Source organism: Haliotis asinina, chromosome 10 (genome assembly GCF_037392515.1).
Source record: "Haliotis asinina isolate JCU_RB_2024 chromosome 10, JCU_Hal_asi_v2, whole genome shotgun sequence".
In the NCBI taxonomy this organism is placed as follows: Eukaryota; Metazoa; Mollusca; class Gastropoda; order Lepetellida; family Haliotidae; genus Haliotis; species Haliotis asinina.
In genome coordinates this window covers 16,133,839-16,159,974 of record NC_090289.1, presented here as the reverse complement: position 1 = coordinate 16,159,974, position 26,136 = coordinate 16,133,839, and the positions used below count along the sequence as shown (strand labels likewise).

The 26,136-nt window shown below is 37.2% G+C and overlaps 1 protein-coding gene across 4 annotated transcripts in view; it reads right to left on the bottom strand.

The window, feature by feature from the left end:
- Window positions 1-26,136, bottom strand: part of LOC137298905 (disco-interacting protein 2 homolog C-like) — an 89,980-nt gene that overhangs the window by 46,812 nt on the left and 17,032 nt on the right. For all 4 annotated transcript variants that reach the window (XM_067831271.1, XM_067831273.1, XM_067831272.1 and 1 more), the window contains exons 2-4: window positions 6,626-6,700; window positions 5,270-5,359; window positions 3,160-3,285 (exon numbers count right to left, since the gene is read on the bottom strand). In XM_067831271.1, coding sequence (XP_067687372.1) covers window positions 3,160-3,285; window positions 5,270-5,359; window positions 6,626-6,700 — 291 coding nt within the window. The remainder of the gene's footprint in view (window positions 1-3,159; window positions 3,286-5,269; window positions 5,360-6,625; window positions 6,701-26,136) is intronic.

Below are 26,136 nucleotides of genomic sequence, written 5' to 3'. Positions count from 1 at the left end.
GTAGGTCACATGTCAGTGAGACAGGCAACCAGTTTGTGAGAACCCGTCCGTCACGAACCCGCGGCCTTCGGATTGTTAGCCTGACAGCTAACCGACTGAGCTACGTCCACATTGTCGCACATTGTGCAAAATTAGCTAGTCATTCCTGTGACGTCACGGAAATGAACGGAAAGAATGGAATAGGTTGCGGCCAATCACAAAGGTTACGGGTAGACTTGGTGTCTCATGCTTTCGATCTACTGACAGTTGCCGAATGTCCCCGATATCATTTGGCACAATCATACTATTCCGTAATCTACAAGATACCATGTTGTGTGGAATGAGCCAACATGGTTCAAACTGAAAACGGTTGCTGATGTCTGGCGTCAGACGTCGATTTCAAGCTGGATGCCTGAATGACGTGCTTGTATTAAAACCATTGTGTGCTTTCATGTCAGAAAAGTGTTGTAGGGAACACAGTAAGGATAATGTGGATCGCGTTAAGGAATGAGTGCAGCGTGGGCATGTCTAGTGACAGCATGAGGGTGAGTTAGACTTCGAATTATTATTGAAACTATGTCGATCTAGAGGTGAAAGTTGGAGTGCAAGTTCAAGGCCGATTTCCATTAGCCCAAAATTTTATCATTTAAACATTTCATCATTTATTTAACTTCTGACGTTTTTGGTCTCCCTCTTTTGTGAACAAAGTATTAAAAATGGACATGGAAAAGGAAAACAACTGGTACTCATGTATCTACCTACTATATTGGATTAGATCCCTAACCCTAAGCCTAAGTTTAAGCCTAAACATAACCCTAAACCCTTGAAATAATTCTAATAAATAGAATACGTCAACCGAACCGGCACGAAAATGGCTGACGTGTCCAGTGTAATGCATTCTTACCGCTTCAAAAAATAATTACGAATAAACTCCATTTCAGTTTAATGGTGCAAAATACTGACTGACAAAGATATATATATGTATATTAGTTTACAGTTATGATTCATTTGATCCAAATAGTTACATTTGAAACCGAAATATAAAATATATTTAGATTATTTAATAAATTGACCAAAACTGCGAATAATAGAATATGACCAATGTAAGTCATTCTTACTAAATTTAAAAAATACAAAATGTATAAATACACAAAATATAACACCTCAGCACCTCTTAATACAAATAAATACGAGCATATTAGTCAAAACAGAAAAAATATTTAAAACTGGTGCTTGCTAAAAATTGCACATCCGCCGGTGAACTACTACTGAAAACTCGCAACATCGTTGGGTTTCTGTAATGACACGGCTGGTAGAGATGAAACATCTGTGAGTGTAGCTTATGCGCAGTCACTGAGCTTGACGACCTTGTTGCTATGCCGCCATCATACAGCATTTTTTTAAAATGTGCTTTTGAATAAAATCACCGGGAATTACATAAAATAGTATTATGACGTGTCTTTCAAGTTTGTGGTGCTGTACTCTAAAGGTAGGCCTTAAAAACTTAGAAACGGAAAATGAACTAGCTGGATTTCATTCATGGTAATTACCCCACATAAATCAAATGCCACAACCACAAAGTTCCCGCTTGTTTCATCTCATGAGAAGCAGGTGGAATCTAAGATTATTTGGCTAACCCCAAACTCTCCTATTCATGTTCATGTTATTTTCAAGATCCAGGTGTTTTTTCCACATTTCTGTTAGACCATCTATTACCTTCAACCCATGACTAACATGATATCAACAACAAAAATTAAATTATTTGGTACAGCCTTAATTTAAAAAAAAAACACAATAAATACTGCAAAACTTCACAATCGATAGTCCATGTAAAACAAATAATAAATAAATATTTATTTTATAGTGTCTGGAAAACAATGAATGCACTCTCTAATTCAGAGACTCCAGCTGCCAGTGAAATGTGCCAGGAAGTAGCAATTTTTACTAATGCATAATAAAGTTTGAGAGGAAAAGTCAGTTTAAGTACACTTAGTCTCAGTGTATTTCGGTACACTCCACCACTGAGTCTAACAAAACCTAGTAGAAGGTCGCGCCAGGTAACCTTTAAGCGACCAATGACCGTCCAATCAAACGCAAGACCGTTAAGTAGATTTAATCAACCAGACAACGGCTACTATTTAGGGATCGGAGGGACTTTAAAAATATTCAGGTCAATGACACAGATCTCTTCGCAAACAAAAATCTGCATATAACACAGTTGTTTGACCTGCAGTATATATGCTTTGGGGTTTCTGTTGACATGGTTACCATTAGCTAATATTTCCGTAAGATAACATCCTTGAATATTGCCAAAAACACAATTTTCAGCGAATGTTTACTCACTGTTGTCATGGATATACATACGCCATGTGCATCACCCGGAAGCGAGCATACACTAAACAGCATTCGGAATCGTTTGTGTACGAACCTGTTTGAGATAAATAGTTCAAAAGGCATGTGTGAATGTGCACTTTCGTGATTTGGTAAGCTGTGTTCTGATTGGTCAATCTCAAAGGTTACCTGACGCGACCTCCCATAAGGTTTTGTTAGACTCAGTAGTGGAAAGTAACGAAAAGTACTGAGGATAAGTTTACTTAGACTAGAGGAAAACTTGAAAATCAATGTAAGCATTATTTCATCTCCTATCAGTCTTTAAACTGAAAACGAAATTCCTTCAGTGGGTGTGGGTTTTTCATTAACTCTAGTGATCTGTGTGTCTAAAGCAAATTGTTACAAAAGCAATGGTGAAGGTGAATCAGGACACAAGTAGTGTTGGGTGGTTTAAAGTGAGTCCGTGAGTGAGTTTGGTTTACACCGCTTTTATTAATTTTCTTCCTATATCATGGGCAAAAAATGGGCTTCACAGATTGTAGCCATGTGGGGAAATGAACACAGGTCTTTGGCCTGATGGGTGAATGCATTAACTACTTAGCTACCTTGCCACCTGGTTGGTTCAGAAATATAACAGACATGTCAGTATGAGAATACAATAATGGGCATTACATCTACAGAACTGACACAAGAACAAACTCAAGTTTTTGGTATGCCTTGAATCAGTCCCAGTTGTGATGGACAAATGTCAAAAAACATGTTATGCACTATATCACAGTCATACTATCTGTTGTCCCTAACACAGACACCACCAAGGGCAGTTAACCAGACAGACCGTTTGATAATTACCTCCATGTCTCTCTCTCCTCTGCTGGCCATGGTAGTTGACCGATGTCCGTTTTGACGGCAAGGGCATCACAGGAACGCGCTTATTATGCATCGCCAAAGCCTGCATCACAGCCTCTGTTCGAATCTCTGCAATGGCACACCATATACTAGAAAACCATTCACAAAGACAATAGCAGGACAGCACACTGTAACACAAGGACCAAGCAGACAGACCATAAGCTGGGTCTTTAATGAACCATGCTGAACATCATCAGTAAGCTCTTCACACATTTTACATCTTAAACCAGTCCAAACCAAAACCATAAGCAATTAGAATTTTACATGGTTGTATTTTTCTGTTGGTTCTCTGGCCTTAAATGAAATGAATTCCATACTCTCCTCCCTTACAAAGGGAGTACTTAATGCGTTGTATTTTTGTCAGTCAACTGTAGAAAACAAAACTAGAACATTTTTTATAATAGCTATTTGCAATTATATTCAGTTATTTAGCATAATAGTCATTCTGTACTGATGTTTCTTTGTTAAAATGAAAATATCAATTGTCATATGAAATTTGGAATGAGTCCTATTACTCTTAACAATAACATATTGTCAGCTTTAGGTGAGAGGAAGGGCGAAATATTTGGAGGCCGAGATTCAATAAAATCATCAAACATGTCAACAAACAATGATCGATTTATTTGGATCAAGAGTCTGCATAAAAGACATTATACTCTAGCTCATAAAGAGTTCTCTCCCTTCCTACTGAATTCTGAGTGAGCTGGAGAAAGGAGACTACATATACATGTGTATATTAAGGCCGAAGCTGAATGTAGATCAGCAGGTGAACACCCACAACCACATACAAGATGATCACATTGTTTATGTAGCATGCACAAGAAGGATGATCAAAATGAACACCTAAAAATACCTTGTAGAACAGTTTTAAATAAATCCACATCTGTTTAACAACGTGATTATCTCTTCCTTGTTGCATATATACATATGTCAGTTAAAACACCCAACATTCATACCAAATAGTTGTTAGTTCAGAAACTTTCCATATTTTGCAAAACAAATGTCATACTTTTCATATCACATATATTAATACATAAATTTGACAATATTTAGCATTAATGTCATGATGACAGATGATAGTAATACAGAACAAAACAACATGAACAAATCATACCAAATATTTCAACACAGGCAAAACATTATCACAAAAATCATCTCAAATAATCTCCCAGGAAATTACTAACTCAAAATTCAAGATTCAATGGTAGGTTCAAAGTTCTAATGTCCTTCAAAAAAGTCGGAGTTTGGTAGGGGCAATCATGACCAGAATGCTTCACACGTTTTAACAGTCAATAAAACCCAAATCAGAATAAAGTGTTAATTTCAACAAGAAATACAAACATTTCAACATCCCACACACATAGTTTCGATGGCATCTCACTAAATATTGACTAACAATTGCAATGTCTCTAAAGCCACACACACACAAGCAAGATGGAGGCTTTAAAATACCTGATACTGTCTTGATAAATTTTATTTAAAGTTTTAAATCTGTATTGCAATCATCAACATCATACTGAATTTCATATTTTGTTTCAGGAGATAAATGCTCTACTTTTGAGATTCCATTTCTGCTTCACAGAAGACATTATTCAATAAACAAACATGACAAACAAATGTAAACAACAATAAAACATGGACAAATATTTTCCTTGAAATAAATAAAAACAAAGAATTACTATTTACACATGAATGGCATATGGCCTAATGTGTTACTACTCAAAAACACTGAAACATACTTAAAAGTTCTAGTAATTTGCCAAACAGCAAAAAGTTGTTAGATAAATAAAAGTCAAAAAGCTGGTCGATTAACATCAGAAAAAACTTATTCAGTCAAAATCTAAATTTGTTAGAATGTCTGTCATGACCTTAGAATTGACCAAAAAAGATTTCTGCCAACTCATTCGATCAAATTCAGAAAGTTCATGAAAACATCAATTACCCTTCAACCAATGACATGAAAGTTTCCACACTAGCTATACATAACACCAGTATTTGTACTAGTACTCTAGTATTGATACTAGTAACAACAGGTGCCTGACTCCCTGCTTACCGGAATGATATCGATTATCTTCTCGAGTTAAGCGACGTTGAGCTTTACGCTGTGCTGCTGTCGAGGGGCTTGGAGCGCTAGGCCCCTGGCCTAGAAAAATTCAGGAAAAGTTCTCAGTTAAATCAATCTGTGACAAAACTGAAAAGAAACTTGTTCAGCTTGACCGTCAACTGGCATCTAACACCTGACGTACCTAGGCTTCTTCCTGTAGATACAGTATGCACGAATGTTATCAGAGATAAGAAATATCATCAAGCAGTAAGCTGCCATTTAAAAATCTTGAAAGAATTGAAATTTTGGAAACATAATATTTTCCATGTCCTCAAAAAAATAGTCAAACTACTGAACAATGAAAACATTTATCGTCCAATATTTACACTTTTTTATCTTTTCCTTTGAAACACAATAACAAGGGATGTATGTGCAATCCTAAAAAAAAAAAATCACAAATCGTAAACTCTCCTAGAAACCTAATAAAGAAATATTTACAATGAATACAAAAATAAAATGCTATTTCTTTCTTAAGCAACATGTGTATGTTATTAAAACATGAAATAACCACGTTGTGCCATTTTTACAGAAACTATTCTCCATCTTTGTTAATCTGAAAACATAGAAAAGAGAAAGAGCAATATCTCTGGGGTTGGTATATTGACCATATTTGAATCTCCAGGAATCCTGGCACCAATGATGAGATGACACTGACAGGTAGGGGATTAGCCACAGCTATGTACCAGCTAGAGTGTTGGCATGCCCCGTGCATGCAAGGCAGATGTTTACATCAACTGTACACAACATGCATTTACACTTGACTTAGCACTTGGCTGCTATTCTCATTTGGGAGAATCGACCTCCTCTTTATTACATCATAAATTTTCCTTTCGAAAAGTGTACAAGTTCAATATTGCTATAATCTAATATGTCAAACTGTTATTACAACATGATTTAGTCACAGTTTTCAATTAATAAAACAGTTGGTAACATCAAGCACAATTACATAAAATCTGCCTAAAAGAAATCAAAGAATTATTGCAAGTGCTGAAAGTATAATATTTATGTCAGATTGGGAAGTTAAAAATTTTCACATTATTTAAAATTTTCTTTTGATGGTTTTGTGGGGCCGGATTATTAAATCCATACATTAGCAAGTGACGCTGAACCACGATCAGTTCTGAAGTCACGCAGAAAGCAACAAAGCATTATTTTCCCTGCAAAATGTGAACCAAAATATAAAAAATTGGAAACTCTTATTAGTACAGAAATTATAGGAAATATTAACGAGAAAGGTGAACTGCGGCAGTACTGGGATTAGCAGTGGCGGTAGCAACGGCACCAACAGCGTGCAACAAAACCTACCTGGAGGCTGCTGTTTCACATAAGGTGTGAGGAGACGGGTCTTCTTCTTCTCATAACCCTTCCGTGTGATGTCACCTGCAACAGAGCACAACCATAGTAGGACATCTGTAAACAACTGTTTATTTCATATCAGATTTGCAAACTTTCCTAGTGTTCTTTCTATTTGTGCATTGCTTTCTCATTGTTGGCTTTGCAATGTGTGTGCATTTGTTATTTAATGCCATACTTAGAAATACTCATGCAATTTGAATGAGTGAGTCAGTTCAGTATTACGCCGTTTTTATCAATATTTCAGCAATATCATGATGGGGGGAAAAAACTGGGCTTAACAAATTATAACATAACAATTGTGTGAAACACAATTCTTTATCCTTTTTTATCCAGATCTAAACCTAAACCATACTGGCACTAAAGATGGAATCCATACAAGAGTGATATAGTCAAAACTCAATATAAAGATGCTTATCAAACAGACTTAACACATTGTACCCATGTGCAAAATCGAATCTAGCTCCTCCATGTGATGACTGAATGCATTAACAACTAAGGTATTTCAGAGATCATACCATTTCAGAACACTGATTCATGTAAGATCAACTATTACCACTGGCAATGGCATAATGGTGTATATGTGTTTGATCATTTTACTGTGTGGATGTGTTCACTGTTCCGGCCTTTTAGTTTATGTAATGTGCAAATCCATTTGGGTCAGCATGTCTTCAGATCCTTTAAGTGTGTACATGTGCTAAGACCCATTAGATTATGTACATCTTCAGATCCTTTAACGTGTGCAACTGTGCATGTGTCCAGATCCATTTTCTATGTGCATGTGTCCAGATCCTTCAGCTTAGTTACATGTTCAGATCCTTATAATGATGTCATTTTACTATGTGCACATGATTAGACCCTTTAGTTTACGTGGAAGTTCATATCCTTTGGTGTCTGCATTTGTTCAGATCCTTTAACTGTTTGCATATATTCAATCCCTTAGCTTTGTGTATATGTTCAGATCCTTCCGCTAATGAGGTGTTCAGATACTTCTGCTGCATGGCTGTGTTGAGATCATTTAGACTCGCCCAAGTTATGGTGCGATGGCAAACCTAGCTCCACAGACCAATTGCAAATAATTACTTTGTTAATTCTACTTCGGATGCTATAAATACATATAAGTGCTGTTTTAAAGTAAGAGTGCTTCAGACTAACTGCTGACTCTACCCTAAACACAGAGCACTGCAGCACAACTGACTACACAGCCACCTGCAACATTGGTTCATGTGATGTCAGAAACATCACAACCAGGATGGTACTGAATTTCTGAGCGGATAACACATGGATTTATGGACCAGAGATTAAATTACTTATATCACACTAAAAACAACATCACTGTATGCTATGCACAGTACGTATCTCCACAGTACAAATCACCATAAAATCAATCGTACATTGTTTTGCATGAAGTTTCGCTTTCTTTCAAGTTTCCTTCAATGGCAGAGTGAAACATGTCAGTAAAACACGGGGTAGCAGGGGTATATGTTTTTCTGAATTCTGTGCGAGTTGGTGCTAGATGAGACTCACAGAAGTACATATGCCCAATATGACATCATAACAACTAATAATAAACACCTGGAAAGGGCATGGTCTCAGATCCCTTATTAGCAATAGCAAGTTTCATTCAACATATTCAACACCCATATGTTTGTCTCCTTAACATTCAATCAGTCTGGCTGCTAATGAAACCCCTCATTACACATGGACAGTGTCTCATTTTGCAGCAACACTAATTATCACGTGAAGATGAGGAATTACATAATCACCAGAGCATGAAGCACACTCCCTTTCACAAACACTGAGCCACCATTGCTCCTTCAGAAACAAGTAACACTTCCTGCTAGATATATACAAATACCTAATTTTATTGTCAGATTTATGAACATAATACAGATTTCTGTTCAAATTAGCTACTGGAACAGAATGTCATTCTAGAAATTAATAATACAAAAGAAGTGTCCTGATGCATCTTGTCAGCCTCTAATACTACACATCTAAACAGTAACTGCAAACATTTCTGAATGCCATGTTGTCTCCAACACAAAGCAGAATGACTACCAGGTGTTAGTTTCTAGCTATACCATTTTGACTCATTCTTTTAAGAAAACTCAAAATTAATTTACAGTAGAAACAAATATTTTTACTACAATAATTTAAAATCATAGAGACAAATCTTTATGTTGATATTGTGTGGAATTTCAGATGGCAAAATGAAGTAAGAATTTCAGATGGCAAAATGAAGTAAATGTCACATGAACTTTTACATCATAAGCAAAACCATCATTCTAATATCAATTTCTACTCTCAAATTTCTAATGAATAATTTCTACAAAGATATATTCGATTTCAGGAAGGAGAAAGCAATGGTGGCAATCAATAGTGCCTACTTCTCAAATATCACAAGTCTCACTATAGAAACCAGTGGCAGACATCATGAAAAACTCATTTCCTGGTTGTAAAACCGCCATGAAAACTCAGATTCAAAGAGAATGTTCCAAATATGATTGATCAAGATATGAATACAACTAATCAGACATAACTGATTACTGATCAATAACATACATAATACTTTAGGGAAGTTTTCACAAACAGAAGACGTTGGAAACTAAGATGTTATCTAATCGTTTAGTTATAAGGGCATAAAGTAAATTTAGCCTGCAGTAGCCCTGATAACTCCCACGTTTATGATCTGTGTATTGGAAACGGATCAGATTTTGAGGTATCACCAAGACAACAATATCTCTGAAGCAAACTGGGAGTAGAAAGCATGGGTAAGTTCCATGTTTATACCAGCAAGTGACAGTCACATACGCAGAGCTCAACTTTGAGCTAGGGTTAGAGTTCCTTCCTGATAGTTTGGCACGTGGGCAATAACACATATACACGAACATATATGCTAGTTCATTCACAACAGACAAATTTGGTATTTCAGCAAATGAGTCACTTCATCGTTTGTCAATGTCATACAATAATCATAGAAGTGCTGAAACTTGCAATCAAAGAATGATCTCATTTAAAAAGTTAATTTTAATATCACAATTTTGCTTTTAACAATATGTTGCCCTACACTTCATTAACACAGTTCAAAACTTGCTGACATAAATAAGACCAATTGTGCCTTAGACTTTGCATGAAGGAAGGAGAGTATTGACACAGTTTGAGATGAAACATCCATCTGACTGGCACTTAATTAATGAAATGAATTACCACTCACTTACATATGTAATATAGATAAATCATACCAAACACTGGGGTCCAAGCGATATATATTGAAGGTGGCTTCCTCTGGTACAAATATGTAGCAGCATGTTGTAAAAGAATTACCATACAGACTCAATTAGTTCTGCTTCACCCAGAAGCCATATGCACTGGATCAGAAACTGCTCCTGTTGAGCTTCATGTCCAGCAATGCAATGGCATGGTAAAATGGTAGAAGACTGGAAGGAGGGTTGAGCTTACAGGTGGAAACTTGCTATTCTTGTAAAAAAAATACACAAAAGTGTTAAAAATCAAAATATTGGTACTGCCTGATCATGCTTTATTGGGGTATCAGTGTGTATATTTCATGAATGATTTGGGTTTTGTGCTATACTGCAATGAATTTCAGATCTATCGCAGAATGTTATGTTGAAGTTTAAGGTCACCCAATGTAATTAGACGTGTTCCACTTTCTTGAACCTGGAAAAACCTAGGGACACAAAGAGAGTTAGTGAGTGATTAAGTGAGTTTATTCCAATAATGTCACAGCAGAGGACACGGCAGACTTCACGCATTATACCCTTGTGGGAAATCTCACCCGGGTCCCTGTCATCACAAGAGAATGATTTAACCACAAGGCTACCCTTCCACTATAATAATGAAGGTGAACCAGGATTTAAACCCAGGATCATCCATTCCTGGCACACAGTGACACATGGCACAAAAGACATGTGGGTTCTTCAACTAATCCTTGTATCTGACAGCTGGAACATTTACAATGTAGACAACAAATGCCCCACATACAAACATCCTCCCTTACCACTGATGGGAACAATACATCAGTTGTATCTTCCCCAAAGGACCCTCAGTTAAATGTCTTCACCACTTCACACCACTGTATTTAAAGGCTTTACATGTTGGTTATCATCCTGATGTGTTTATGCTGCTCATTTCAGTTGTGTGTCAACAGGGTTTCACTATTTAATCATGATAAAATTCCTCACTCACGAATAGGATTTCCTTTTAGTTGGGAATTCTATTTCACTGACAACACATCATCTGTTCTTTGCGTTAACATGCATATGAATAATTTATTATCATTAAAATTTGACACCAAAATTAATAATATATTGATAGCTGATTTCAAAGCCTTGTGCCTATTAGTAAAATAATGCTTTAATATATTTGGTTCCAAGAATTTGTTAAGTGGCACTTTTACATACTTACATTTGTACAGTTCATAAAGCAGTTCAAAACGAGTTTTAAAAGAAATGTATGCTGTGTTTTCGAGTTACCATCTACATCTTTAAATGAATCATTTCTCTGATCATGCTGATCACTGCTGATGCTGATGAACTTTTAATGTTTTTTCCCAAAGTTGAAATTGATAGCTTAGATGGATATTTTGTATAAATCTTCACATCTGTTGAATAATACTTTATATCACAGGTACAACAAATCAAACAAATAAAACACAATCCAGACCAATAGACAGTGAGTGGCATCTCCAAATGTTCCTTCGCTCCTCCCCTCCCTGTCTGTATCCTTGCCACCTCCCACCAGCTGACTGTCTACAGTTCAGGCCACAGTGAGTCATTACCTGTATCCTAGCTGATCTCCAAGACTGCTCCAAGGTATTTGCCTAGACCCACACAAATCTGTTTGACCACTTACAGTTCTTCTTCCAACTACCATTCATCCCACACACTGGTGCCAATTTAAGTTTTATTTGCAGCACTAAAAAATCTCATGCAACATGTTTGCTAGAAAGATGCTACATAACTAATGTTAACAGTGTAGCCAACTAAAGAATGATCCCAGGAATTTATCTATAAAAAACTCACAGGTCAAATATGAAGACCACAGTCTGCAGCATATCAGTATTATGTCATGTAAAAATAGTTGTAACTTACGTCATGGTTGTGTTGAGGAAATATGCGTATCACTCACATTAGGACCAATATTTAATGAGGAGGAAGCGGCTCTGATGCTTAGTTTCACTTTACTGCATGTACACTATGGTGAATTATCCCAGAATTTTCGAAAATAATACAACATAGCAATCAACATACAACTATCATCAGTTAACACAATATCTCAAGTTCAACACAATATTCAGCAACAACAAGCAATAATGCAATGCAACAACACAACATTCAGCCTCAACATAAACCCTTCCACATCAACACAACATTCAGAACCAAGACAAAACCGTCTACATCAAGACTACAATCAGAATCAACACAAAGCCATCATTATCAACACAAAACTTTCTACATCAACCCATTAACCTCAGCAACAACACATAACAAACAAGACACAACCCTCAACTCACAACCCTCCAAATCAATGCATAACCTCAGCAACAACACACAACCCTCAACTCAAAACCTTCCACATCAACCTCAGCAACAACATACAACCCTCAGCTCACAGCCCTCAACATCACCATACAACCATCCACATCAATGCACAACCCTCAGCAACAACCCTCCACATCGACACATGACCCTCTGCTTCCCGATTCCAGCCTCCAATTTCTGACCTCATCAATGTAATGATGGCCTCTGACTGGTGCTAACAGTATGCTACCAGCAAATAGAGCCTTGCACACTACACTTGATAGTGTCTGGCAGTACATGTATTACCCTGGAATCCTTCTAGTGCTGGGGATTAGTCAGACATGTTACCACTGCTTGTACTCTACATACTGCAAAAGCTCCAGCACAAAGACAGGTAGCTATCCAATTTCAATTAGGCACTGGAAATAATTAAGCTGATCTACACCCACATGCTTGCAGACTTTATTTAAGGACATCCAGTCATTGTTGGGTTGAAAGTAGGTCGCCCATTATAGCATCAGAAAACGCCTCTAACAGTATCCACTGTGTGGACACTGCAGTGAGCATAATTATGTAAACAGGTATCCAGGAGAATAATTATAGGGTAGAAAGATGGCAGCGGATTGCTTGCAGTATTCCTTGTCTTTCTATGAGGTTAAAATACTTGACTAAGTTACTGAAGAAAACACAAATAGCCCATGTAATTGCTAGACTATTGTTCTACAGCAGTGACTGCCTATCAGCCATTGATCAGCCTGAAATTGAGTTGTCTACCAACAGGCCTGTTTCTCCATCCCACTACCCCCAAACCACTACAATATCCTACTGTACACTACCAGACATGTTGAAGATGTCTATGCCTACAACTGAATCAACAAAGCAAAAACACATGTAAAAATCAATTAACACTGAAGTGAAATTCAGGTCATAAACAGCACATTGATAAGCCAGTCCAGATTCATTAGTGACAGAACCCTTAAATAAAAGACTAACACACAAAGACAAACCTTCTACATATTTGCTATCCAACAGTTTCTTAAAGTCTATTTTCCTCTATCAATCTGACCTCCAGGATATCCCTGCAAGACCTTTCGCCCTACCTATTAAGCTCACCCACTTTTATGCCCAACATCTACAGATCTTCTGACAGACCTACCACTGTCAGGGTCACACCATTGTCTCACAGCCTGATGTTCGTATCAGTCCACTGTGTGCTTTCAGGGATGTTTTTCGACAAAGAACACAATCTTTTTTTTTTTTTCTTTTTGGCAACCTCAATCCATTAATTCGTTAAAATAGGTGAACGCAACCCTGAGATGCCAAGCAACATGAACAAACTAACCCTGATTCATGAAAACCTGATTCATTCACATTACATATAGAACACTACACAGGTGTAAAAGCAAATCAAATATATACTCCTTGAATTACACAAGCTAACACAGTTTGGACTTGAAACCGAAGAAACAAGCCAATGCAGGACCCTAAATTAGTGCTCTCAACATAGTAGATTAATGATTTAAGATTTGTTGTAAAACCGATATAATAACATCACCTAAATCTTTATGCACTGAATTGCTAAGATACACAGAGGCAATGTCAAGGCGTCCGATCTAAACCTTTGTTCAACATTAGGGCACTCGAACTGGAATTCTAAACATGTTTAATGTTTTTCTTTTTCAAAGCGGCAGTGAATTTGCAGATCTTTTCCAATTTCAGCAGCCTGAAAACAAATCTTTATGTGCATTGTCTGCCCAGTGGACACAAAATAAACAAGAGTGTGAACGTGAGAGGTAGTCCCTACAAAATTCTCCTGATCCTCATCTGCTGTAGCACAGCTTACAGTATATCATCCCTAACACTGTGCAATGTGTTGGCCAACATGTAGACAGCATAACGACATGTTCCATGTGTCTCGGTAAACAACATTTTGTCGCCATGGCAAACAGGTGTGTAAGACACTGAACTTAAAACTTTGTGACAATACCTCCAATTGTAAATGACAGGTGAGACTCAAGGTGATTTACAGTTCTTCACTCTGATCATGTAGCATGACATTTATCAGGTAACTTGTCACTGGCCAAAGGGGTCATGGATAAGCTATGAAAAACTGTCTCCCACAGCTGTGCCAGGATACGCTGACCCTGATCCTCTGTTTTCACCCTAACGATAAAATACAGCTCATTAGCAGTGTTACTGACACAATAATGAACTCAGTCTTGTTGTTTCTACAGCACCGATGCTAAATTTTCACATTTTCAATAAGTTATGGTTTGCATGTTCAGTCTTTAAAAATGCATGTTATTATAATGATAAGTGTATATGAAACACCTATAATATGAAACACCTGTAATTCCCCATTGATCAGTTGAACTTACAGGATTATGTCATTCCACTGTGATCACTGTACTATGCTGCATGCAACTGGGTCACAGTGTGTCCTTCTTATCTAACATAAAAACTCAAATAGGTTTAGTGTGTCAGCTAGCTCAGTGCAGAAAACTCCAGACTCATGAACTTTTACCAAGTTAAAAACATTACCATAAGTTATACTGGGGAATGACTTAACAATGCACAGAATATTCATGAAGAATTCAAATGTTTAACCCTATAAATGTCACCTATTGCCACATATAAAACCATGAATGTGTAAATAAAGATTTAGGTCTGTTTCAGCCTGTGTCAACGCCCCTAAGTCTATTTGTGAGAGCATGGCACTTAGCACCAGCTTCTTAGTTCATTTTCATGTTATGATTTGAACTATCACTAGCTGTGCTAACTAGACTAATCTCAAGTTTGCTGGACTAAGTCTTTGGTCCAGTGGTCAAAGTCACAGACTGGTGCCTTGAAGAGTCTCCAGTTGGTTGAAGGTCAGCTTGTTAGTTCCCTCACAAATGCATGTACAGATTAGTTGGGCTAAAGCAAGAAGTGTCATGATTCACTGTTGTTTTTGTTTTGAAGCTGACATGATACAGAAAGCCACTCCTGAAGCATCAGTCTGTGTCCTATTTCTGTATCAACCTCAAACATAATATATTCAAAACTGCAGACCTGGAAATGATCTACAAAGGAACAAGTGAAAGCACTCTTTGCTACACATTCTTCATAATAGTTTTGGTTTCAAACCAGTACTTGAGTAAAGAAAAGTCATAAGACCTCCTTAGCATCGTCTTCATATTAACACTGCTTAACTATTATTAAGTGATACTAATTTACTTGCTGTCTCATGGTGCAATTCTTAGTGGACTCTAAAGAATCAAGTCTAGACAAGAGAAGTCAACAGTTAGTCAAGTCACAGAGATTTTTTTACCATTCAAACCAGTTCAGTCAGCAGTCATGACAACCATCTGTCATTTATGTCTAGTCATTCAAGGGTCTATTGCTTGGAAAGGCTAAGATCCTGTTTATGATTACAATAAGTAAACTCTGAAAAATTGATACAGACTTTAACAATATGACTTGAAAATAGAAATTTATTATTTTAACCAACCACCAAACTGTGACAACAACAGGAAGTACATTCTAACTTTTTCCAATATTTTGTACGATTATGTATGTTGATTTCCTTCCTGTTTTACACACATTGTATTACAGCCTTGATCTGTGAACCATGGCCATGCAAGGCCCTAAATAACACAGGAACGCCAAACGTGTTTGGGCAGACTTTATAACACTGTCATTACATGGCTCTTTGTGTCACGCTTTCGTGTAGATACCCTTAACGCGTCACACATCTACAGTGAAGCATGATATTGTTGCAACTATCTGTCTCACTAGAACCTTACAATCTGCAGAAGTGTAGGCCCCATTAGTAAACACACGCAATGTTGACACAAGAACATGCAAGTCTATAATGCCTCGCAACTGTTAGAAAGCATGGCTTCAATACAGAAAAATGTATTGGGTACATACTGCCACTGTAAGAGGTGATCTGGCTCAAAAAGGCAACCTAGGGGTTAACAGTATGAACACAGCCCTTGATGTAAAGTTACAATAATGTCATAGTCATAGTTTGTGGTTATGTCTGACAGTCAGAGACAAGTTAAGGTGCTGCATTAAATTTACAAGGACTTGTACTAAGAAGGTTTGGGCTACATTGCATTTTTCTGGATTTCCAACTTCCAAGCAGTATGCAGTACTTATGGATGGCAGCCCTACAAACACAAAATGTCAAACAAAACAATTCACAAAAAATCTTAAATGTTGTCATGACTTCCCAAACTGTGATACGATTCTCCCATAGATGATTCTAAAGGCAAGGGAAACTCTCCTTGACAACAGCATCAAGAGATTCACTATCTCTGTCCATGGATAAAATGAGGTCCATTGTGTCGGTAATACTTTAGCATATCAAGATCTTTCTTGCTGGCCAACCACATATGAGATCTATGACAAAAGACAGCATACACAGGACAATCCTACACAATTTAAAGTTTGGGTCATGCTGAACTTACACACTTCCCTAACTCAGCAACACCCACACACAAACTGCTATTGGGAAATTAATTCAGCATATAACCCCAAATGAACATAATCAGCAAAGAAATGGACACTGATATGGTTTTACTTGTGTTTCTCCAAGTCAACTGCATATGAATAAACAATTAGTTTCTTAACATTACTTAAATATATATAGCCAACTGAATATCCACCACAACAATGTTTTGGTACCAGAAATTTGTCAGAGCTGTTCTGTCATGGAAAAGCTGACATACTGTGCAAGATAAACAACTTTCAACATTCTTCAAGTCTTTTGTATATTTCACTAGCCATAGGTTAGCATTCAGTAGCAGGAATTTGCTAATTTCTGATGCTGAGGCTAACTTTAACACGCATTTGAAAAATTTACTTTTTACCATGAAAAATCCTCTTCAAAAACCAACACAAAATCACAAATTAGTTAAAGAGTTAACATCCATTAAAGCATTTAGAATTTCAACAAGGTGCAACTTCAAGATATGTAATGTTAATATTTCTACAGACAGCTGCAAGATCACACTGAAATTAGTGAAAACAATGTTTTTGTTGTAAACGAGGACACCATATTTCTTGCAGCAGTAGACAAGCTTCAAATGTACATAATCTCCCCTAGCACCATAAAGATGTATTCCTGTCAGTCCATCTCTCGCCAGACAGACACAATAGCAATGTCCTCTACTAGTCTCCCCAATTCCAGCATCACGTGGGACGATTATGGCTAAAAATAGAAAGCAGAGGTCCAAATTCACAATGATAATTCTTCCAACACTGATTGATATAATCGATTGGAGATTCTAAAATAGAGTTCAGAGCAGACAGAATTGCTTTCAAAAATTGAATCCATCATTTCCTAAAAAACATTGCATGTTGTACTAAAGCTCGTCATCGTAAAATCGATGCTTACAGTGAAGGCAAACTTCAACATTAATAACAACAAAAAACCTAGCCTCTGAAACATCCAGGAGTGTGATTGCTCCTATCTACTATACATGGAGCAATGTTGATCATAAACGGAGCGGGCTTCAGATGACTCAAGCAGGAATATGAAACCTATCTGACACTAAAGCCAACTCAGGCAACTAGCATCACCTACAGCAGATGGACAGGAGTCACATGTGATTACACCACAGACAATTGTAACTGGGTCAATCAATAACTCTAGTGAATCACTCACAGTGTTTTGTAAAAAGCATCCAAAACACCAAATATATTTATTTCTGACTGAACAGACACTAGTCTCCACAAATCATTTGGAATTTGAAGGATATTGTATTCTGTAAAAATGTCTCAGCTGGATTATTATAACTTGGTCAATTATTTCCCTTTTTTCATGGCACCCTCACAGATTTGCAGGCAGCCTCCAAGTGCATTGATTGACAACCCTTCAACCTGGAAGTGAATTCTGGCATGCTTCAATTTTCTTCTCAGCAGTAACTGCATAAATTCTGACCACAACACAGGAAAATACAAAATCTAACAGTAGAAATGGTTAATGTAGACATTTTCTTCACAAATGACATCTCCAAACATTTACCATTCTAATATATCTGTATTTTCCACAAATGTTAAGTGTTTCTTCATATGGCTGGCACTATGCATGAACCTTAAGTGCATTAAAACCAATTTAACGTTTAATCATATCCACGTAAATAACGTGCACTTGCTGCAGCCAGAAGAGTTATTAAATCACAGGTGCCATCAATCCAAACGATTCTTAAATACTACAAAGTCCTCAGCAGGAAGTAAGTGAACCTAAAACATAAGATGAACACACCAAATAATACACTACAGCATAGCCCTGTACATTCCAAGATGATAGTTCTCTGTCCTAATTAAGTGACTGCTTGACCTTCCTGGCAGTGATGTATTTCACCTCTCGCATTCAGGGACATATGGACATTAAAACCATCCATATCAACATAAGCCTCACACTACTGCTTGATTATCAGTCTCATTGTGTACAAGTTGGTATAATTCGAATGTAATGAGACTGACTGTGGTATTATATTTGTCACCTACGTTTTACATGCATTATTGTCCAAACTGCGTAATTTTAATATTTTTACGATTTCAAACTGAAACCGGTTTCATAAAGAGGTTGTAGAAGAATTGTTTACTGTAGAACTTTTTTTGCATGACGTCAATGTACTGACATCACTACGCCATTCTTGTCTGCCTCCTCGGTAACCAATGTAAAGACGCATGCCAGTTGTCATTGCCTCATTCAACCTCCTACAGTAAACTACTCGTAGCACCCCATTTCTTCGTTTGCAGTTGCTTCACTTGGCTAACATCACTGGTGGAAACATTATGTTTATTTTATTCATGGATATAATGTCTCAGTTCGACTCACAATTACAATGCAACAAGACTTGGTTCACAGTGTACTACTACAGAATGTAGGAACCAATACATCTTGATTTCCTTCCAGCCGACGATGGACAGTAGCCACTGGCAGACATGAAGACAAACAACTAGTCTCTGAAATGAACATATTTTACAGAAACAATATATTACTCATCAAAAGTCAACTGTTCTAAGTCAACTGTTCTAAATTCGATTTTGCAAAATAGTCTATACTGTTTAAAATGTTCATACGTAAACTTACGTATTGCAAATCAAAGTCGTAATGATGAAAAGTTACTGTCATGTGTTCAACAAATGATGAAACTCGGTGAAAACAGGTGAATTCTTATCAAAACTTTACACTAAAATGCAGCTGTTCACATGCACAATATTTGCACATTTTTTTTAGCAACTTAATGCATGATCTTCGTGCAATTAATCTGCATAAGGTTTGCAGTTGTTTCACCCAAGTTAGTAAGAGATTCATCTTTGTTGTAACCATACATACATACATTAAATGGAGTGAAAGGGTGGGCGGGCGAGCGAGCGAGCGAGCGAGTGAGTGAGTGAGTTCAGTTTCATACCGCTCTCAACAATATTCCAGCTACATGGCGGCAGTCTGTAAATAATCCAATCTGGACCACACAATCCAGCCATCAACAAGATGAGCATCGATCTGCGCAATTGGGAACCGATGACATGTGTCAACTAAGTCAGCGATTCTGACCACCCTATCCTGTTTGCCACCTCTTATGACAAGCATAGTCGCCTTTTATGGCAAGCATGGGTTGCTGAAGGCCTATTCTACCCCATGACCTTCACGGGTCTAACATGCTGTGAGTGATTTTAAGAGTTGAAACGTGGGTGGTATAGTTCATTAGAAAATAAGAATAAACGGAAAGGAACCCTGAAACGTTCTTCATTTTCAGAAGCTGTGGAAATCTAGACTTGCCACATTTTCTAAACTTGCATGGGCTTTCTTGGATATGTTTGCTTCTGGGTCTGTATGACAGACTAGCAGACATGGATAATAGTAGGTTTCTTGTGCCAAATACTCATGCTTGACAAATGGGAATAAAATTGTTAAAATTTTTTATTTAAATGGACTGAATGCCAACTAAACATCAGTAATGCAACCTTCAGCCACCAGTCTAGTTTAGCATCAAACAACAATCGTATCAGATATGGTAATATCATACACATCTTATACTAACAATTAATATACTGAAAATATTCTAAAAATGTCTTAGGTGGCAGACTATTTTGGCACTGACTGAATCACATACGTGCATGTGGCTAAATGACCACTACAAACTAACCTTATCAGTGTAGGAAACTAGCCCTAGCCAGAACTAATTATCTGGCAAAAATGTCAATTTTCCGCTAAAGAGGACCCCACCCAAGATTCTCACACCAAGCAGGTAGTGATGTTCTCACAGTGGTGGAAATGGTACTACTTGAGCTACCATCAAACCAAGGCAAGAATGCTGCAAAATAGCAAGTAGAGGCACCATGTTTAGGGAGTAATTGATCAAGACACTGCCCCAATATGTCTCTAGCAACAGATCATAAATAGCTCAGTACAGGAAAAACTTAATGTTATCAATTTCGACTCCACCTGCACCTTTCAACTTGTGCCAGGTTTATACCAATGCACCATATCAAACAAATGTGAAATTCATTCATTACAGTATCTGCAGTGAGAATTCATTACAGTTTCTGCTGTGAGCATCTCCTGTAAGAACTGGCATGTTGGGTAGATAATAATCTCACTATTGATCTATCTGTAGGACTTGCCATGGTACCAATAACAGTGAACAGAGTTACTGTGTGTCATGGAGCATTCTTCAAGATAGTTATCATCTGACATGGAGCAATGTGGAACATTTTGGAACATCTGGCTGTTGGGCCTCATTAACATCTTTGGATAGAAATCAATTTCATCAGTTGCCTTTTAGGGAATAATTGATTTTACAAATCAAGCTCTTGATTCGAAAAATGTAAGTTGGTTAGTTTCTGTTGCTGTAGAAATGAGACAAATGAAGGTATGAAGTTGATGGGTGAAAACATACAGAAATATACAGTCAAATCTTTCTCCTTTGGTTATCAGCATTAGTACTAATGATGGATTCAAAATTTATGTCTTTAAGGGAAGCCATATTTCATACACTGTTTACTTCCTAAAATCATCACAGGGCACAATCAGGAAAAGTTGCATTATGGTAAAAATGAATGAAATCACTTATCAGATTTGATAATCCCTGCAGATAATAAACAGCTCATTCATTTACAATGACAACCACAGTAACACAAAATTCAATATTTGTCAATAATTTGTAGTGTATCTGTTTATTCACAGATCCGTATATGTGACTGCCACAGATCAATCTGCAACTGATAATCCTCATGATGTGAATTAGCCCATAAAGTGAACTTAGCACATGTGACTGTAACTGGCTTAAACGACTATGTACAACTGCAAAACATCCAAAATTTTTGCAGATAAAGTTGTCTCCACTGAGTGAAATCCACATGGCATTGTTCATTGTGTTGTACATTTCACGTGACCCAGTCATCAGGGCAATGAGTTATCAACTATTTCCCTCAGCTGGAGACTGAAAGAACAGGTCATAAAACATGTACACTGCTCTTTTCAAAGCGATTTTTCCTTCCAGGGAACCAGCTCACATGGAGATAACTTGAAGCTCAAAATTGAGTGTTAATGAGCATTGCTGACCTCATTGTGACCTCAGGGTCAGCCCAATCTCAATGCCACTTCTTATTGCTCATATAGTAGACAGGAATGCCATAAGATTAAAACCTATACCAAACTCAGTGTAATGTAAAACCTTACATAGTAGATTTCGTACATAATTTTATGATGTTAATTTGACAGCTAGATAAATGTGTACTTTCGTACTAACAATGTTGAGAAGAACTTATGGTCATGCTAAGAAGACAGTGTCTTCACCAGTTTGGACAAGTCTCCATTTCAGTTTCAAGGTCAGGTTAGAGACCTTTGGGAACAAGTTGCTGAACTGTTGGCTAAATTTCACCCTTGATTATCAATGACACGTCAGACACAAGAATCAGACCGTGAAGATCCAGGTTAGAATTGATCTTCAGTAACACAGGCTTGTCCTAAAAGGCGACTAACTGGCTCAGGTGGTCAGGCATGTTAACATGGTTGACTCATGTCATTGGTCCCCAACTGCACAGATCAGTGCTTGTACAGTTGACAACTGGACAGGGTGGTCCGAACTCAGTTATTTACAGACCACCACCATCCAGCTGGAATATTGCTGAGGGCAGCTGAAAACTAAATTCAGTGATTCAGTCACAGGAAAAAACAGTTTAAGGAGAAAAAAGAATTTCTGGCCTGTTGGCCCATGGCCAGCAGAAATATCAGCAGTCTGGTGAATGTATGTCAATGGCCCGGTGTGCCAGCTGATAGTGTATAGTCACACCTACTGTGTATACTACACGACATGAGTTATTGCTATAGTAGTCCTGTAGAGTCTCCTACAGAGATCCCCGAAACTGGCTCCTGGACAGTCATAGTCTGAATGAATATTTGTGATGTACCATAATAGTTGTATATGTGCTGCACTGAAAGTGGAAATCACTTATCAAATGCATCAATCAATTTAAAGCAAACCATTCTGCATGATTGTGTCAGTTTTATTCTTAAATTTCATCTTCTTCTTTCAAAGTATCTGGCAACAGGACCATCATTTGGACAAATCCATTTTTGTAGTGGGTACTACCAGCAGTGTCACAGATGGGAACATCACATCACACATTTACCCCTAAGGACATACAACTGGTCCTTCAACATGTAGGCACCCTTGTATCAATATTACATACTGCAATGGACCAAATGTAATCAATATATCACAAGAACCAGAATGTATGGCACTAAATGAAACTTTGTTTTCATGGCATTATCAAACACTGGCTCCACTTAGACTCAAACTGTAGTCTCAACAAGATTAGCAAACACACTTCCTTTGTACCAAAAAATGTTTTTTCACTTCACAGTTCAAATTTAATAAAGGTCATGATATTTGTTGTCATGGTTACGAAAGGTCATATTGACATGTTGAGGCAGGTGTGTCATGAATCTGGCTGAAAATAGTACTCAGGTTACAATGACCTCTAAGAATCTGATCTAACATCTACTTGCAATATTAATCATGCACTCATGTTGATTCTCAGTAATTCCAGAACTTACAATCAATTTGTTTTGATCTATATCATGTTACATCGTTTAACTTTCTTGAACAAAACATCATTTATTTCAAAATAATATTGTGCCCCTATGAAAAGTTTTTATTGGACAAACACAAAACCTCAGTACCACTGGGTTATGAACATTTTGAAACTTTCCACAACTTAAATTTCACTACACCTGTCCCACTTTCTCATTCGTCTCCTAACCACCTGCCAATCAAATGGAAATAGCACCTGTTCCCATTTAATGAAAATTACATTGCATGATTAATTATTAGTATGTTTACAGATAAGATAAACATACAGTTGAATGTTTTCAGACTTAGTATTCAACACACACCTTATGCAACAGCAACCTCCACCTTCATAGATGTTTTCACAGACAGAAACAGCACAAGCTGCAATTTACTGAATATCAGATAACTTATAACATGATTTTGACAGGTAGGTAGAGGCAATAATGTTGATAAAGTACACATTCCCAGATCTTATTATTTCTCCCTTTTCTTAACCAAAGTCCTCGTGGAACACCCAGATATAGAGAATGTCTTAATTAGCCTTTGTTGGTTATAAAAGGTGACTTCATTTTTCAGTTGGGTAGTTGTAGTTGTCGTGGTCTGCTGGTGATTGCATTTTACTCTACCAAAACTATGTTGATTGGTTCATAATATCAATCACTTGATTGTTTCCAGGCCACAACTGGAATATTGCTGATGGCAGAGGTACACAACAAACACATCACTACAAAGACAAGCCTGCAAGCATGTCCATCCCTAGTACATTGTTAACTTTCTATAACACAAACTATCCTACACTTGACAGGTAAGCTTGTTCTGACATGCATCGCTATTGACAAGGAAAACACAGATGCACAAACTGCACCCAAATGACTAATCTCATCCGTCAGCACCTACAACGTGTCACATCCAACATGAAACCCTTCATCTAACCCCTTTCTGCATCTAAACCCACTATCTCGCCTCAATCAGGCACCTGATAGCACAACACACAACAGTGCCTCTATTATCTACAGCAAGGGAACTCTTTTGTGAGAGGGACATGTTACAAAGCCAAACATGACCATTTCCAGTCTCTGGTCGGCTAACCTCTTCACTCCCAAGCAATTATATCTACACAATACCAACAGGTGCACACTCTGGTCCTGCTAGACAGGTCAGGGAATTCACCCCAGGCCTTTGTGGGACAGCCATTGGAAACAAGTTTAGCAATGCTGTTTATACTGCTGATGTAAACTATGGGCTCATACTTGTGAAACTATTGTCCAGCCAATCTGTAAAGGCAGCCTTCACGTCAAGACATTCTAAAGCATATCTTTTTCAAATCCGATGGCTAACTTACAAAAAAAAAAACACTGCATGATCAATTTCTGTGTTTTACATGAATATATTTCTTATCCTATACAACAGTCACATTTTCTATGAAACAATATGTCCTGGTATATGCTACAGGTCCTCCCATATCCAACAGATTACATTAGCAAAATACCTTCATAATATATGGTTGAACCCATGTGCACTAGTCCTTCAATTCTGCATTAATATAAGGACAAAAGACCATTGGATACTGATTAATAAACTATGCATCCAACCACTGAAAAATGTTATTATTCTTTAAAGCAGTGAGTACAGTCAGAGGAAGGGAAACAGCTTTTTCATTAAGTTCCATTCAATTCATTAACACATTTTATCATGTGACTGTTTTCATATTTATATGTTAATTTATTTCCACTTGATTTCAAAATATAATATTGTAAACTGTGATGTGCACAAGTAGACTCTGCAACCAGTGTTCATAATTCAATCATCATAGTAACACACAGCACTTTCTGTGTCAACAAAGGGAACAAAATATATCCCTGCTCAAATCATATGAAAGTACATAGCCACATTCATGTGACCTCAACCTTGCTTGCCATCACCTAGACATGTTTTTCATGTGAGGGGGATATCATTGTAAAACACTTTTAGATGCGTTTAGCACACTGAGTATGTGGACAAAGTACCAAATTATCACCAAATGCAAATTCAAAAACTTTCTCCACACTTCAATATACAGTCCACTTATAAATGCACTAAAATCATGCACAGATAGCTTTTAAATATCAATGGTCAACGACAACATAGTTACAACCCTTAACCTCCGCATAATTATGTCTCATGCAGACCGACCATGGTGTGAGGGCCATGGAGGATGACTGAAGTCCTGTTCAAGGCCATAAATTTCACAGAATGACTGCTTAATCGGGCCTTCAGTTCTCAAAATCTGATTAAGAAATCCCAAGGCGCAGGGAGAAGCACTTAAAACTGGGGTGGTAATAGAAAATGGCGTGATAAATATGTTAAAGATTACTCACAAAATCAAATAAGGCTATTTTCTCATCCAAAATGTTCAATTATACTCAAATCCCATCCAAACAAAATTTATGATGTCTAATTTTGCACATATCATCTGAACATAAATCATATTTCCCAGAAGTTTGTTGTAATTGTTCAACATGTCCAGTACTAAGATACTGGATGATCGGAAACAAATAGCATCAGCTGTGGTCCCATAACAAAGGAGTACCAAAGATAACAAAAGGGCATGGATGCTGAAAAGAATTTTAAAAAATCAATTAAAGCACACAATTATCTTTTTTACATATATATATATGTTCACAAATATGAAACATATCCCAATGCACAGGCAGGCGAAATTTCTTCACTAATTAAGTCTGATTCAGACGACCTTGCTTCCCACCCAAAAGCATTAGTCATGATACACATTTTGTATTTTCACTTCATGCTGGTTCACTTGACACCCTGGAACCACCATTTTAAGGCCAATGACATTCAATAAGAAGTT